This window comes from Dermacentor albipictus, chromosome 1 (genome assembly GCF_038994185.2).
Source record: "Dermacentor albipictus isolate Rhodes 1998 colony chromosome 1, USDA_Dalb.pri_finalv2, whole genome shotgun sequence".
Taxonomy (NCBI): domain Eukaryota; kingdom Metazoa; phylum Arthropoda; class Arachnida; order Ixodida; family Ixodidae; genus Dermacentor; species Dermacentor albipictus.
Window position 1 is genome coordinate 366,444,345 of NC_091821.1, and position 16,849 is coordinate 366,461,193.

At 44.3% G+C, this 16,849-nt stretch overlaps 1 protein-coding gene across 6 annotated transcripts in view; it reads right to left on the minus strand.

The window, feature by feature from the left end:
• Positions 1-16,849, minus strand: part of msn (serine/threonine-protein kinase msn) — a 104,355-nt gene that overhangs the window by 74,078 nt on the left and 13,428 nt on the right. For all 6 annotated transcript variants that reach the window (XM_065438579.2, XM_065438582.2, XM_065438577.2 and 3 more), the window contains exons 9-15: positions 16,398-16,470; positions 15,088-15,145; positions 14,850-14,904; positions 13,393-13,589; positions 12,696-12,808; positions 11,358-11,566; positions 3,115-3,293 (exon numbers count right to left, since the gene is read on the minus strand). In XM_065438579.2, the coding sequence (XP_065294651.1) occupies positions 3,115-3,293; positions 11,358-11,566; positions 12,696-12,808; positions 13,393-13,589; positions 14,850-14,904; positions 15,088-15,145; positions 16,398-16,470 (884 nt within the window). The remainder of the gene's footprint in view (positions 1-3,114; positions 3,294-11,357; positions 11,567-12,695; positions 12,809-13,392; positions 13,590-14,849; positions 14,905-15,087; positions 15,146-16,397; positions 16,471-16,849) is intronic.

The window sequence follows — 16,849 nt, forward strand, 5'->3', positions numbered from 1 at the left end:
GGACTATTTATGCATGCTGAATGTTAAGATTTCTGAAAGCGACAACAACACAGATACATAAATATAGGATTCATTCACAGGGAGTGCATGTGTGTGGCGCAATTGATACTGCAAAATACTCAATGTGCACAGTTAAGCTTTTTTTCTAGAAGTCTGTACACTTAAAGTATGAAGTTTCACTAGGCGTAACTTATGAATGATGGAGATTAATGCTGTGGAGCTGTTTGCTATTAGCGCATGTACTCTGCAGGTTGAACCACAAATATATAAAGGTGCTTCTTTTTATAATAAAAAGCTAGCACAAAAATATGGAGGAGAGAAAGAGGAAACATGTCCAACCGAAGTGCCGAGCATGTTCCTTACCTCAATTCTAATAATAATAATATTTGGGGTTTTACGTGCCAAAACCACTTTCTGATTATGAGGCACGCCGTAGTGGAGGACTCCGGAAATTTCGACCACCTGGGGTTCTTTAACGTGCACCTAAATCTAAGCACACGGGTGTTTTCGCATTTCGCCCCCATCGAAATGCGGCCGCCGTGGCCGGGATTCGATCCCGCGACCTCGTGCTCAGCAGCCTAACACTATAGCCACTGAGCAACCACGGCGGGTTTTACCTCAATTCTGTCACGTGCCCTTTTGCAGTGGCTTTTACTCGTAAAGCCTTACCGATTAGCTCAGCTTTTGACATTAAGGGGAGATGTGGGTCTTAAAACCAACTTTGTTAATTTTAGTGTGAACGGGATGATATTTAACAGTATTGTTCGGCTTTTTCTGCTGATTGCAAATATCTAATTAGATTTTGTATATCTTCATTAGAACAAATGATGCAAAGTTTTTAATACAGAAATTTAATCAATATCTTACGGGACTTTTCAAAAACTTAACTTTGTCAAGAGGAAAAACAAAGTCTATGGCCAGAACGCCAGAGAGTAGCTCTAGCCGGTGATGCTATTTTTATTGTTCTCAGTGCAATTATAATGCAAAAATACCAGATGTAAACATAATTTCAATATCTTTGCTAATTTTCATTTGTATTTAGTGGCAATTAAAATTTAGCCGGCAACTTTAGAAATAAATAAATAGCATCACCGGCTAGATCGCTTCGACACAAATATATTGATACCAAACATTTTGCTGGTACTTAGAAAGAACATATGAAGATACCCCGTAAGGCAGTGTGCGGTGTTTAAAAAAATGAAGCTGAGAAAAACGAGTTTGAACTTTTAGTTCACTATAACTTTTAATGGACTAACAATATGGCAATATAAATTGCACCACCATGTAGCCCTGTCTTTCAGCAACAAGTTCATGACATATATATGGCCATTTTGCAAAAACAGCATGGAGATATTGGTTGCAAAATCATGCATAGTCACTGAAAGCAATGCCAGAAAGCTAGCACCACGAGCTTCACATTCCTATTTTAGTTCCTTGTTGTACAGAAGGCACACAAATGACATCCCTATGCAAATAAGGCTGCGCAGAGTTCATGGCCACAACAAAATATGTCCATTCCACAAAGTTTATGGCTACAACAAAAAATTTGAATCAAATCCCAGTGGTGGTCGCCATATTTCAATGGAGCTGAAACGCAAAAAAGTTCCTGTGCTTGTGTTGTAGCGCTTCCCAAGTGGTCAAAATTGGTCCAGGATCATATCACGGTTTTGGAACGTAAAATTCCAGAACTCAAATTTTAAAAAAAATTATCTCTTGCACACTCTCACAATTGTGCATTCAGCAAAAGGTCACACCTATACCTATAAAAGCTCAGGACTGTAGGCAGAGTCTGTTGGTGGCTTGTGCCTCTTTGCAAGCTTGTTTATCAAAGCATTTCTGTTTGTGTGATCCTTGTTGGACATGTAAAGCCTCCGACGATCCTTTCGCGCATGCCACACGTGGAGCACTCCAGCACAAGCTTGGCACAGAGCCCTTACTCCTTGGTGGGGTCCTTCGAAGCATCAGCGTTTTCTTGGCGCACACGGGACACGGCATAAGTCCAAAAAAGTCTTGCACCACGGATAAATCCACGATGGCAAGTTCCGTTCCGCTGTCGCTGACGTCCTCTTTCGTGTCAACACCCAGCAGCTCAAACTTTCGCTCCGTTGCTGACTGCGACGCCAGGCGCCGTATCGGCGATCGCTGCGCGCTTGCTTCTTTCTTCGGTCGTGAAGAAAACGGTATCTACACGGTCTGCGCCAACATGCGAGGCGTGGGTGGACGAAGTGTTGATGCTAGACGTACTGGGTTGCAGCTCGGAACTCGATCCGGCAGAATCTTCAGGCAGACCAGCAGCCGGCAACTCCGGGTAGACGACAGGCTTATCCGTCTTCTGTCGTGCATTCCACGGCTGCCTTCGCGCCTTGCCGAACGCTTGACGCGTAGTAGTCTTCATACGACGGTGTCCTCCAGCCATTCGGGCACCGAAAAAGACACTTTATCGAACGTTGTCGAGAAGCGAGCGGCCGAACGTTCACAGCGGCGCGATGAAACCACACAAACACGCAGCGTGCACGAGAGCGACCGGCCTGTCGGGAACGCGGGAATCGGCACTCAAACGGCGCCAGACCAATAGGAGCGAGGCGCGCGGGGGGCGTGCGCGCTTTGGCCAATCAGCGGCACGGGTGCATCCTTCAGAAATGACGCGATAGCGTCGGTTCCTCCTCACCTACGCCATATTGAACCGGCGCAAAATACGCACAAAGAAAGCAGCTTCCAAACAAGCTCAAAATGGCGCCCGCCGGCCAACGCGTTCGCAAATGACGACGGCGCGAAGTTCGAACATTTTTGGCGATTTTTTGCTAATTCCGCGGCCACCCTGGCCCGTATAGGTGTTCTTTTTTATTATTTTCCGATTAAATTTAGGTTCTAGATTTCGCGGAGGGATTCTTGAATGTATAAACATAGCGAAAACGCACTTTTTCAAAAATCGACTTTTTTGCGATTTTTTGACATTTCAAGACCCGCGTCTCCCCTTAACATGGTTTTCTTTCACTACAATGAAATCAGTTGGCAGACTGCTCACAGTAATTCTGTATTCTTGTGATGTGTCTGTTTCTTTTCTCAATACAGTAATTTCCTATGACAATGCAAAAGAAGCCTGCTGCTACCCACCTCTGGCCTGCGGTTGGGGCCTCTACTATTTGGTGGCGGCGGCAGGGGCTGCTGGTGGGATGAGGAACTTCCCCGGGCTCCACCAGCCTGATGGTTACGTGGTGGTGTGGCTGGCTTGCGCTCTTCCTCCACAGGGATTGGTGGCAACGGCTTGCTAGGAGGCGGGGGATCAGGCACCACTGCGCAATGTCAAGAAATCGGCAAGGCACTTATTACAGTAGGCTTTTGTTAATCCGATCTTTCTGTTAATTCAACCTGGACAGAAGTCCTGGCTGGTTGATACATTTCTCTGGGACCAAGCTTTCATTATTTCGATCTCAAATTAGCCTTTGCAGGATTATTCTAACTAGGGTTAATCACACTTATGCCTGACCCAAATAATGGTGACTGCAGTGTCAACTTCAATAGCGGTAGTGTCTGTCTTGGCAGCTTAGAGTACAATGAATGCTGAACACACTCAAATCCCCTCTAGAAAACACCGATTCCTAGCCAGGCCCAGGAAGATTTTAAAGCTGAAACAGTAATTCAAACTGCTGCACAAAGAGACGAAGGGACAGGACTTAAGCGAGAAAACAAAACACGACATTCGAACGTTGTGCTCGGGTGTGTTTTGTTTTCTCGCTCGAGTCCTGTCCCTTTATCACTTTGTGCAGCAGTTTTAATTATGTCTAACAAATTAGCTCATTGCGGTAAACAGTAGTTCACTATGAAATACACTCAAACCTCGTTATAAAGAAGTCGAAGGGGAAGCCGAAATTACTTTGTTCTATCGTCTTTTGCCCTTTACTGCAGGCAGTGCTGGACAGCATCGAAGATAAATGTATCTTAGATAGCCTTTGGGCATATTTTATCTGTATCATGATACGTCTGCAAGACACGTTTCAGTACCTGTATTTCCGACAGATGAAAGAACTGCTATTGCAACATCACCATGCGAAACTGGCTGAACTCCGCTTCTCAAGCTGATACTGCTGCAACTAAGCCACATGAATAAAACTAAAGACAGCAACATTCTTTTACGTTTTCACCAGGGCCTTCCAGCAAGGACAGCTCTGGTGGAGCAGAGTGACGTGCTGGCGGTAGAGCAGTCTCAACAAGCGCACAAACAGTGTGGAGCAGTCCTTTTTTTTTTCTTGATTTCTTGTTTCTAGTGCGTCGGTGACGTGACACTTGCTCATAGCCACTGTACTCTGTGCGGCACATGCCAATGCATGTGGAGTCTTTCATGCAAATTCTGAATGCAATTATAGTGCTGTTATAGTTTTTCTTGCATAGTGCTTTGTCACAAAGTCTGAAGAATGCAAGAATGGCATTGCCTTGCGCCTCGAGGCTATCACACATCGTTTTGGAATGAAGATATTATACTTTGAGCAAGGAAGACAAAAATTTTGAGACACTAGCAGACATTTTTGTGCATACACATTTGCAGCTACATTATTTAGATCTATAATAAGAAATTTGCGAATGTATCAAGCATCTTAAGATATAAATGGAAAGTATCGTATTGGATGACAGTGGTGGTTCAGCCAGTTAAGGATGTGGAGCAATTTTTGGAGCAGGAAAAATGTTCTGGACCAGTTCAGGAGCAACCAAACCAGAAGGAGCAGTTTTGGAGCAGAAAAATTTGTCTTTTTGTAATCTGTAGCCATTCTGTGAATATTGTTATTACTATGCAATCAGTAAGTGCTGCCCAACAGTGAAGCAAGACGCAAAGCTAACGGCGGCCAATTATGATTGCCTTTCCACGGATGGTATACCATGCACAGTATGTTGCGAATATTTTTATTTGGGTAGGCAAGGAACTTAATTCTGTAAACAATTAAATAAAATTTTGTAGGCTAACAAGAACAAAGATACGCACCTGGGCACAAGACAGACATAAAAGTACAAATGAGCTAGAACAATTTGTACCATTAGGCACAAGACAAAATGTAATAGCAAATGTCTTATGTGCATTCCAAATGAAAGATGTGCTTTGGTATGCTTTACTGCACTAGAAAAAATTTGTCTTATGCCTAGGAAAAATGCTAGAAGTTTGACTAGAGACTATGCGTCTATGAACAGCGCCAAGATGAGATACGGTGTGTCGCAAAGATGGTGACAGCAATCGAGAACAATGTTCATACCATCCCGTGCACTCGCTTTCATTGTGAACTGGTTTGTCGGCTTCCTGCATGTTGTGTGGTCTGCAAATAGATACGAGTCGACTCAGCGTAATACTAACTTTTGTCACCAATACCTGACTGGCCTTTTGAAGCACTACCTTTTACTGCCCCTGAGGGCTCAAATCGCCACAGGCAGGTCTGAAATAGCTCTGAAGGCCTGCTAGCACAGTGGAACCCCGTTCATATGTTTTTCACCGGACCGGGGAAAAAAAATGTAACAGCTGGGAAAACGCAACAGTGTGGAAAGCTCCGAAAATGAATGAAAAAATGCAGCTTCAACTATAGACAATTTATTTCCACAGAGTGCGCTTACGACTTTAAAAAGTCTATAATGGTGGCTTGCCATTTCTTTCGCTCGCTAGAAATCGCCACATGTTTCTCAATAGCCTGGAAGGCCGCACTGCTGTCAGCGTCGCTGTGAGGTGTGACGTACCTGTGGAGGAGGTCCAGAGCCGCGACGGCTTCTCCAAAGCTACGATTTGGCACTTCCCCGGCATCATGCGGCTCGTGCTCTTCGTCGTCACCGCGCCACGGCAATGGCAACGGACGAAGGAATATCCGCGGGAAATTTTGCCTTTTTTGCCGACGTGCTAACGATTGTTTAGTATTGCTGCGGAGCGCGCGCGTCCGAGCAGCCTGGTTGCGCGCAGCGCAGCATGGGAGAAATGTAAACAAGAGAGGAGAGCTGGCCCGATAGGCGCAGCAACGCCACGAGCAACGCCAACTTCCGGTTTCACTTTAGCTTCACAAAGAGTGACGTCAGGGCCTCTCCCGAGTTTCCTTCCTCCGTGAGTCGACACTTCCAACAACAATGCGGTGACCGTAATCACAGTGATGATAGTGAGAGCATTTTTCACGAATGGCAACTTAGTGGCGGCCTCTCGAACTGGCCTGCGGCTTCTTGCAGCCAGTTCCATAGCCAAGCCCAGCCAAAACTTGTCCAAAGCCAAAATGGCGGTTGGAACGCATTGCCTTACTAGCCCAGGCGGGTGCGGAGTGCTAAGTTGCGACGTACCATGCAGGAACGTTTTGACAGCTACTACGCAACAGCGGGGTTCCTTATAGATTGTATCCTATGGAAGCTATGCCGGGACCGGATGAAAACGACGTAGCAGCCGGGAAAACGCAGCAGTGAGGAACGTAACAGCGGGGTTCTACTGTACAATGATTAGGCGTCTCGGTGCTCGTAATGTGGCAGGAGATGTGTGTGCAAGAGTGCCTGTTCGAGTGCACGTGTGTGTAATTAAAGGGACACTAAAGACAAATACGAAGTCGACGTGGACTGTTTAAATTCCATTCCAGAAACCTTGCAACGCTTGTTTCGCGCCAAGCAATGACTTAGTTTAAGAGAAAACTGTACCTGAAAGCTCCGAATGCCCTTGTCGAAATTCATATCTCCCGCCACCCAACCGGGGGAGTGGCAACATTGCATATGCCGTCACCGCCCTTTGTTGCCGTCAATGAATAAAATAGCACCCGACAGGCGGCGGCACCGAGCTAAAACAGAGCGCGGATTCACCACTGCAGCTGCTTTTTCTTCAAGTAACGTAGACCGTTCGGGCATCCCGCGACATCATATGGAAGTTGGATTCTCTGCTACCTGCAGTTTGTGCGAGTTTTGCAAACCAGCAAAACCAGCGCAGCACTACACGATCAGGAAAGTATTGAAACGCAAAAGCGTGGGTGGCGCAGAGTCGCGCTAAAACGAATCCTTTCGAACGCCTGCGTCGTTGTCAATGGAAATTTCGATGAGTTCTTTTCTCTAAACATGAAATGAAACTGGACTAGCAGCATATTATTTCATCTTATAATACATTATGAGGATGTTTTTAGCAATGAGTAGTTGAGTACTAGTGACAGAATTTAATTGAGGAGTGCATTCGTCATAGAGCAAGTGCTTGAATGTCCTGGGGGAGTCTCTAATCACGTCCTGCATTTACCTCGATTTCTAAATTATTAAGGCTCTGTTCACGATAATACTGATGCCTTGGAGATTCTCTAGCACTAATCTATCACTTTAGTTTTACTTAGAATTAGACTTTAGTGTCCCTTTAACCTTTTGAGTGTCAATGACGTAAATATATGGCGCCGCGAACAAGTCCGAAAATGGTCGATGCCGTATATTTACGGTGTCATCTGTATGTTTAAAAAGCGCACCAATTTCCTAACTTTTTCTTTTCTGTCATGTGCTGCCACTATGTGGGAATACAGGGAATTTTTTTCGCACGCCTCCCTCTCTCGGTTTTCGTTGCATGGTTTGTTTTAGCGCTAGTTCGCTCCTGCACGTCTATATAGTACCGCCTGTGCAGTGGCAAACGTGCAGGCGGGTGGTGGTTCTGGTTTTGCTTTTGCAGGAGGTTTCGGCTTCTTGCGCTTGCAAAACTGATAGCTATCTCGTTACTAATCGCACAAAGGGCGAATGCCTCTTTCTCACTCGTTCAGTGCTCACAGGGGTGTGCATAGGAAGGATGCCGCCGTGCCTGCGTTTCCGTTGCTTTTCTTTTTGTGACACTCGCGAAAACTAATTGCCTCTGGTTGGCGATAAGATAAAGATTAGCGGAAGTTTGTCACACGTTGGGCTTTTTTGACGGGCACACAACCACAGTTTTCTTGAGTGCGTGCACCTACGCAGTTCAATTACGCTATGGATGTACATTTTAGATACTAGTGTAAGAGCAGGAACATTTGAGTCTTGCGAAATATTCTCTTGTGCGCATTTTCAAGGCCTTGAACTATGTGCATAAATATGCATCAAATTTTAAATTCTTATAAGCTTATTTCCTTTTTTATTGTTGTTATTCATGAATGAAGAGTACATATATACCAACGGAAAATATTTTTTTTTTCACCTTACAGTTACCCTAGAAAAATTGCGGTAAATTTTTTTCGAAATACCGTAAAAACCGGATTATAGGTCGGATCGGAATATAGGTCGATCCCCCAACTAACGAATTCTCAAAATGGAAAAAAAAATTTTTCAATGGCAAAAGTACCGAAAGACATGGCACCCTTACCGTGAAACAAATGCGACTCAGGGGGTTGCACAATGGTGACAGTATTTATTTAAATGCTGCTCGCATGTGCACCTGGCCAAGTTTTTAGCGGTATCGCGCGACCATCGACCCGCGTGCTAGTCAGCACCTTATTAACGGCTCTGAGCAGCGAAACAAACGATATACGCGCATGTGTACACATGCCCTTACTTTCGCTATTTCGCCGCTCCGTGCCGTGATGACAAGGTGCTGACAAACACGCGGGTCGATGGTTGCGCGGTACTGTTAAAAATTGGCAGGGTGTACAGTACACAGAAGGGCACGAAGTGCGCAAGCGCTACTCCGAATCAGAGCAACGCCTTTGATCAGAGTCGGATGACGAGTGCTTCTCGCTGCCCAGTCCATAGGCGCGTGCGATCTCTACCGCTTTCAAACGGATGCATTCGGCAGTCACAGGCAGCGATCTTACACGCAGCTCTCGGACGGACTCCGCAACCTTGCCTTCCAGTTCTGCAGTCCGCTGCGATCCGGCACGAAATGACGTTTTCTTTTGGTTGCTGCAAGTTGTAATACGTTGCTTTTGCCTCCGCCACTACCGAATGCACTTTCGGATACTTCGGAAAGTTCGCGCTGTGCCGCCAGGTTGCCGTGGGCTTCCTCGTACTCAATCGCCTTTTTCTTGAAGGCGACGGTGAATTGACGTCGGCTTCCGCTCATTTTGAAACAAAAATGAAAATGCAGCCATTAATTAATGTAACTTTACGACAATGGAAACGCAAAATGCCAGTGCCACAACGTCGCCATCACGGAGGTCGCCATAGACGCCGCGCTGCTGCTGATGGCGGCTGTTTACTTCATCCGCCCATTGTTGCAAGACTTCCGTAGTTTTTCCGCCAACGTCCGGTATATAAGTCGAGGGTCGACTTTTCGCGATGGTTTTTTGAAAAAAAGTTCGACCTATATTCCGGTTTTTACGGTAGGTCCCTAAGAAGAAAAGTCTGCAATAAAAAAAATTGACCCTGGGCGGTGGCATATGTCGAAAAAAAATCGACCCTCAAAGGGTTAAGGAATACATGCTACATCGTGTAAGCTTCACCTGATACTTCACGTATGCTTCACTGCATAACCAATTCTGTATTGAGGCGAAGGCGACTTTAGGAAACAAGCATTGTGCATTGCATTGTGCTTTACAAGCTTCGAAGCCATTGGCGAGGAGTACAAAGGCAGAGTCGATGCCATTGCTAAAAGTGGCGAACTGCTTTAATGATAAACGTAACACTGTAACACAACGTAACAAATGCACACCCCAAATGGCGCACATTTGTTTAAGAGTGTAGACTCGAAGCCTGCACCTGACGGCCATTTTGAAATGCCGATGATGATACGGTGACGCAAATTTAGGGTTGTACTTGATTCTAATGTGCACTCAATTTTTGGACCCGTTCTACCGGGAAAAAAGTGCACATTAGATTCGAGTTAATACAGTATTTAAATATGCACACAGGACAAAGTTTGTTTCTGAAATAGAAGGAGGTAGCCAATTCAAAATTATTTCTAAAGGTATGGATGGCCTATGCCTAGAGAATGAATGAGTTGCTGTATGTTCATCGTGCTTCAAACTGCATTGCGCATTTTGACCCTGAAAAAAAAAAAAAAAAACCTGCAGACTTCAGTGACCTCTTGGCGGAGTCACTTTCTATGAATGGCGGGTGAAATGCATGCGACTGTCAGCATATTGGGAGTAAATCTTTGTTTTCCCAAATGAGAGAAAGTTTTATTTGTGTATGAAAGAATGAGGTGCATGGTACTGTAAAGGACTTTTCTTTCTTTGGGTTGTGGCAAATGGGTGCGTGTTACAATCGAGGGCAGATTCCCCCCTCCCCCCTTTATTTTGGTCACGGAAAACGGGTTGTGCACATTACAATCGAGGGCATATTAGAATCGAGTAAATATGGTATATTGTATAAATGCATGGTGTTTACAGTGGTGATTTAAAACAATGTTGAAATGAGAAAATATGCATGAGGTAGCAGCCACTAGTCCTAATGCGCTTGTCCTCCTAATGTCAGGATTTGCAGAATAAGGCAAAAATATGAATTAAAATCCGTGCACATCCATGCCAACAATGATGCAGTAACCTATCAGCCACAATAAAATTTTTGCTGAAAACGTCGAGGCAAGTCAAAAGAAACCTCAAATGATGCGGGTGACAAAACTGTGGTGATGACATTTTAGGTGTGTATGTGTGTGTGCGTGTGTGTGTTTTGGGGGAGATGGTTGTAGGCTTCACCATCAGTGAGGCAGAGGCTCTGCCCCTTCCAGAAAACTCCGGAGGGAGCTCAGGTCCCAGGGCACCACCCCCGTAGTCAGTGCCTGTGGTGCAGCTGCTTGATGGAAAGCCATTGCGACAAAGTTGCAGCCAGTATACCATGGATAGTGGCGGTTGCTACAGTGTTTCAATGGGGTGCTGTGATTATAACAAAATGTACCTGCTATGTCATGGGTATCATTTGGTACTGTGGTTGGCAGTGCAATTACCACTTTGTGTGTCTGCTGATGTGCCTTTATGGTTTTGTGATTTACAGATGACATGGAGATATTCACAATTCAGATGGCCACATAAAAAAGTTACTGCTCACACTGATGATCATCTTTGTAGATTTCTACTGAAATTCCTTCTTTAAAAGCTTACAATGGTTAGTTATGAAGCAAGAACCCCTGCAGTCCTGTTTGAATCCACAATACAGTAAGAAAAAAATAGCTCTGGCATCTTAAAGAACCCTAATCTATCCTTATGTATTTTGAAGCAAACTTAGGATGACCTTAACATGAGCTTTCAACAAACTTATGATATCATTGCATGAACTTGGGTAGCGAATTTCGGTTATGTCTAATGCACATTAGGTATTTAATTTTGAGCCAGGGAAGAAACCATAATGCCCATCGCTGTAATCTGCACACCAAGCTGTGTGTAGCTGATTTCAGTTACATTTAATGACGACATCTATTACATCACCATTTCAAGCCAGGAAATAATCTGCAACAGTTACCGCTGCGAAACTTCCTCCCAATGAACACCACTCACCAATAACTCTCTGTGGTGGTACCGGTGGTGGCCTTGCAGGGAGCTCGGGAGGCTTGCTTGGTTGCTGTTGCTGCTGTTGTGGAGCAGTGAGGGTACCATCCCGGGCCTGTAGTTGCTGAAAGTTGCGCTTCAGGGTCAAGTCACGTTGCGCTGGCTCCACGGAGCCTGGCTCCCCTGCTGTGCCGTCCTCATCCTCACCCTCACTACCACTGCAGAAAGATGAAACCCAGGCTTGTGGTTGTTACAATAGGTCAGGCAGTCAATTGCACAGATGTTTTTACTAAGCATGCAGATGCTACCAGACTGGGCTGTTGAATTAGTGCGACTATGGACCTTCGCCACAGCTTTGTGGTGAAGTTTGCGGGAAAGCAGTTGGTACTCAACATGGTGATGAGGGTAGCTACTGCACTTGCGATTTCTGTTTCATGTGAGAGTTGTGGCGCTGTTACTTTTAACCAAATTCGTATTACTGATGTTCCTCAGTTATAAAGGGAAAAAATAAATTACGCATGTTATTCTGAAATATGTGCAATATTGAAATTCTAGTTCTGAAATATTTTTACATTGAATATATAGGCAATCTGGTGGGGATTTTTAAAATATTCATAAATTGAAGAAATTCGTTAATGTGGGGTTCGTAGTAACGAGATTTGACTGTAATGACAGCCGACGGGAATTCCACAATATTTTCAACTTCACTGTGAACTATGCAATTACCCAAAGTAAATGAAACTTGGCGTAATTAACTGCTAAGAGTCATCTTAGCGGCTAATTGTCATAATTTGTTTCAGGACAGTTTCGATAAAACAACAGTTCCAGACATTTTCTGTAACCATACCCCCTCCGTAGATGCCCATGTATTGACAGCAGACAGGAATTCCGTAATGTGCATACGGGAATTCTGTAATGTTTACAACTTGACTGAAGTAATTATGACAGGTAAATGAAACTCAGCAGAATGATAAAGTCATCTTAGGGGCTAATTTCAGCATTTTTCTCAAGATACCTACATTAGATTGAGAGCTACAGAGCATTTGCGAGAAAGTTGGCTTTGCTGCAAGGCATTTTCAGTTCACCACCACGATTTTTTCCAAAGCATAGCCACAGACGGCTTCACTGTATTAATAGCAGATGAAAACACAATTTTTATAGGTGGCAGCCAAACTCACATCTTCCATGTTACGTGTGCCATGCTCTACCATTGAGCTACCGGTGTTGTAGCTCCCAACCATTTTCTTTTGTATTTGTGTACATGTACCAGCTCTAGCACTGGGAGTGTTAACCAGCGCCACTCATGGCCATGGTGGCAAACAGCAAAGGCTTCAACAAGCCACTAACCTGTATCGGTAATCGTCAGGCCCTCCTGGCACCTCCCTAGGACCCCCTGCTCCTGTGGCTGAGCGCTTGTGTTTACGGCACCGGTCCATATGGTCTTTGAGTTGTATGCGCACCTGCTCCAAGAGAACACAGGTGAGAACTGATTAGAATTCTGAGGTATTCCATGACAAAACCAGGGCTCTGGATAAACTTTGACCACCAGGGGGATCTTTAGCGTGTGCCCAATGCACGCGACACAAGCATTTTTGCGTTTTGCCCTCATTGAAATGCGACCGTGGTGGCTGGGATTTGATCTAGCTACCTTGTGCTTAGCAGAGAAGCACACTAACCACTAAGCCACCGCAGCAGGTAAGAGACGGGTGAGACTTGTGTGTAACATGTAACACCAGACATAAAATATCTACGTTCTTCAATTTACAGTAAAAAGTGCACATATTGTGGACAAATTAAATGCGAATAGGACAACTCAAATGCAAACAGCAAGGCCAGAAAATTGTCGTTGAAGTGGTCAATTTAACAACATGGTTGGTTGGCGATGCACCAACTTTTCTGCAAGAACAAAGGTGCCACTACTTTTACATTAACCAGTCAAAATCTTCCTGTTTCTGTGTACATGTACAAAAATGACAAATTTGACAACTTGACAAATGACAACTTTCTTCTGAAAAACAGGAACTCCAAGGAGTTGGGTACAGACCTGTCTCTCGGTGGGCTGATCTTTGATGAAAGGGTGCTTGAGCAGCTGCTCGGTGTATGGTCTCTGTTGGTAGTCCTTTACCAGTACCGTCTCAATGAAGCTGTGAAACTTTTTTGCCCACTTGCGTGATTTGAGCCGAGGCGGTGGGTTCCGAGGGATTAGAAACAGCGCTCGCATTGGATGCATGTCACACAGAGCTGGAAAAAGAAAAAGGCACAGTAGGAATGCGTATGATTTGATGAGAAAAGACTTCATTCTAAAAGAAGCTTGACCAACCCTAATGAGAAACAAGTCAGTTCAGTTCAGTTCATTATTCTTTAAGTACAATGAATTGGTAAGAGAATATACAGACGAGGGTCCCAAAGTCAAAGACTGCAACGGGACCCTCGCATGGCTAGAAAAACTAGTTTTGGTCGGTGGCACAACGATGTATGGTATTTGAACATATACTGTGGGGATGCGCGACTCTCACACATTTTCCGATATGCTGTTTTCTCGCATAGCTCCTGTCTCCTGTAATCCGGCTATGCCGCGTGGCTTTACTCTGAGGTCGGTATGCTTGCAGGATAGTACGAGAGATGGCGCGAGTGTTGCTCTGCTAGCGCCACCTAACGGCGGGGTTACTTGGGTGCAAAAAGGAGAAGGCTCTTCCTCTTTGGCTCGGGGTTGGCAAGCGGCGCGGACGTTCTGCGCAAGTGCTGATTCATGCTTCTGCGAGACCGTCTCGCGAAGCCTACCCCAGAATGGACGAACACGATAGTTCGAATGCCCCACCGTTCGCGTGACTGTACGCACGAACGACCAGGCATTGGTGTCCAGCATGGGGCGAACATATTCGCTCGTTATTCGCACGCGGTGAAGCGAACTTCCGTGATTTGTCGCACGCCCATCGGCATGTTTTGTGGATAGCAACTCGGCTAGCAGGCATCGATCTATGAAAGGCGCAATAAATGCCCTTGTGATTGTTTGCACTACTGTGTTGTCGTTCCTTTGTCCCAAGAGCATGGGTGAGAACCCCACAATACCAAGCAGAGCTAGTACAACGTGACAGATTATTTTGCTCTATCTCATCACCATTTTTTATTATCCACCGTACAATGAGGGCATAGTTCCCTTTGGACCCCTGGTAAAGCTTGGAAAGGATTTGGAAAGATTGGTGTTGCTCAACACCTTTATGTTTTGTTAAATGCTGAACCACTTTTAACCTCAAATGCAAATTTGGGTGTTGTGCGCCAATCTTCTCATGGCAGAGCAAGGAGTCTGTGGGGCATGGAGAGATCTACATGCTTCCACCTCCTGCAAACCTGGGATTTTCTTGAGTACAGACAAGCTACAATGGCAGCTACATCATCAATGTTTCTGTGCTTTGAGACAAATGCACACATCATAGCCAAGGCACAATATGCTAGTAACTACATATCATAAAGCCCCATGAAATTAAAATATAAGGAACTCACGTGGTTGTGACTCGGCCATTTCAAGTGCAGTGATTCCAAGGGACCACAGATCACTCTGCAAGGGTACACATAATACCAAGGATGTCAGGGAATGTTTCTGTTCAGCTTAGCTGCAATTGAAGCTACGAACACGCAACCTATACATGCAAATATAATGGTGAAAATGTGACAAAGCAAAGCAGTACTGTCATTCCTGTAACTAGACTACACAGCCATTAAGTACTTGGAGTATACTCACCCTGTTGTCGTATGTAGCATCTGGGTTCTCATCACAAGCTATCACTTCTGGGGCCATCCTAGTGTAATAAAAAAAACAACAACATCAACTTAGGCATAGTCTCTGGTTCAGCACATTCTTTTAAATGCAAGCATGTGTAAATTAATATGGCATAAAAACTGCTTCAGGCAGCAGAATATAAGCGGTGTACCTTTACTGTTTTTTCTGGAATCGCATCTTTGCGCATTTCCCTCCAAGAAAACTCAAAATTTATGTGTGAGCACATTCCACAACAGAAGCCTACAGCAGCCACAAACTGTGCACACTACATTCAATGAAGGCAAGGTTCAACATCTCAAGGGATTAGTATGTTCACACATTGTTCTAGTATGCCACTAGTGAACACAGCACTTATCATACTTATTAATGGCTAAGGTTAGTCCACTGCAGGCCAAATGCCTTTCCTCGAGGTCTCTAATTATCAGTCATATTTCACCCAGACTTTCACCCATGAATTTCGCAATCTCACCACAATATGAAACATTGTTCCAGCGCACAAATAAACACAAAAAACAGAGGAAAACAACAAGAACACTGTTTGTTCTTTCTCTGCTCGTCCATGTTTATTTGTTCATGGGAACAATGTTTGATAATGCTATTCACAATGAACTAGCTCAGATGTCTACACTTGGCTCATCACACTATGCGATTTGTTGTTGCTCGTGATCCCATTTATTTCTCTTTTTCACCCATATGAGATGGCAGCCTAATCAAAGGAAAGCCACGCAGAAAGCATCTTTACCTTGTACAAGGAGGTCACTTTGTTCGGTATATATTGTAGCTATAGTTCACATAAATTGAATATTGAAAAAAACTGAATTGAAAATCACCTCCACTGAAACACATTATGAAAAGGCCAACACAAAAACATCAGCAGCTGCATGCCAACACAGCGTGCAACCCCAAAATGAATGACACAGCGCAGCTCAATGCTGAATGCTAAAAGTTATCTAACTCTAGGGCACATAGCCACTTGCTAAGGGTGAATGCAGAAATGTTTGAGGGTCCAACCTTGGCTGTTGATGCTATATATTATAGGTACATATTGCTGTTCTGGTATAAGACGACGTTAAATTTCTGCCTTTGTGGTATCCCTGCCATTTTTTTTTAAGAGAATGTCATTCTTAGACAACCATCACTGTCCACAATGCATGCTGTTGCAAGTTGAACAGAGCCTAAAGCCGTGGCTGAGAACAATTTAACAATAAGCATCTGTATCAAAATGTACGTGAAGGCATGTGAACAACAGGATGGCTATTACGAGTACTTACCAATAAGGAGTTCCAATAAATGTGTTACGTCGTCCTATTGTACGGTCCAACTGAGCACTTACTCCAAAGTCCACTGTTCAGAACAAGGCAGGGATGTCGCTAATTAATACAAGAAACAGGCACCAAGGTATGCCTCAGGTTTTTAAAAACTAGTGCACAAGCTAACCAGAGTTTGCACATTGTTCGTAATTTAAGCACAAGAAGGATAGAAAAGTGTTTCAGTTTTACCATGAAGGAATATGACAGGTTCAGAAACTCCTTATGTGAAATTAACCTCTTCAAAATACTAAAATAATTCATATAATGCCTGCAGATCAGACTTCCCATTGGTTAATCATCTACAGCTTGAGTTGGCTTTTCATACAATTATAACCAGCATTAAAGCATAGTTCAAATAACTCAATTTTTCACTTCGTCTACTTAGCATTTGCGATAACATAGCACTTACATTC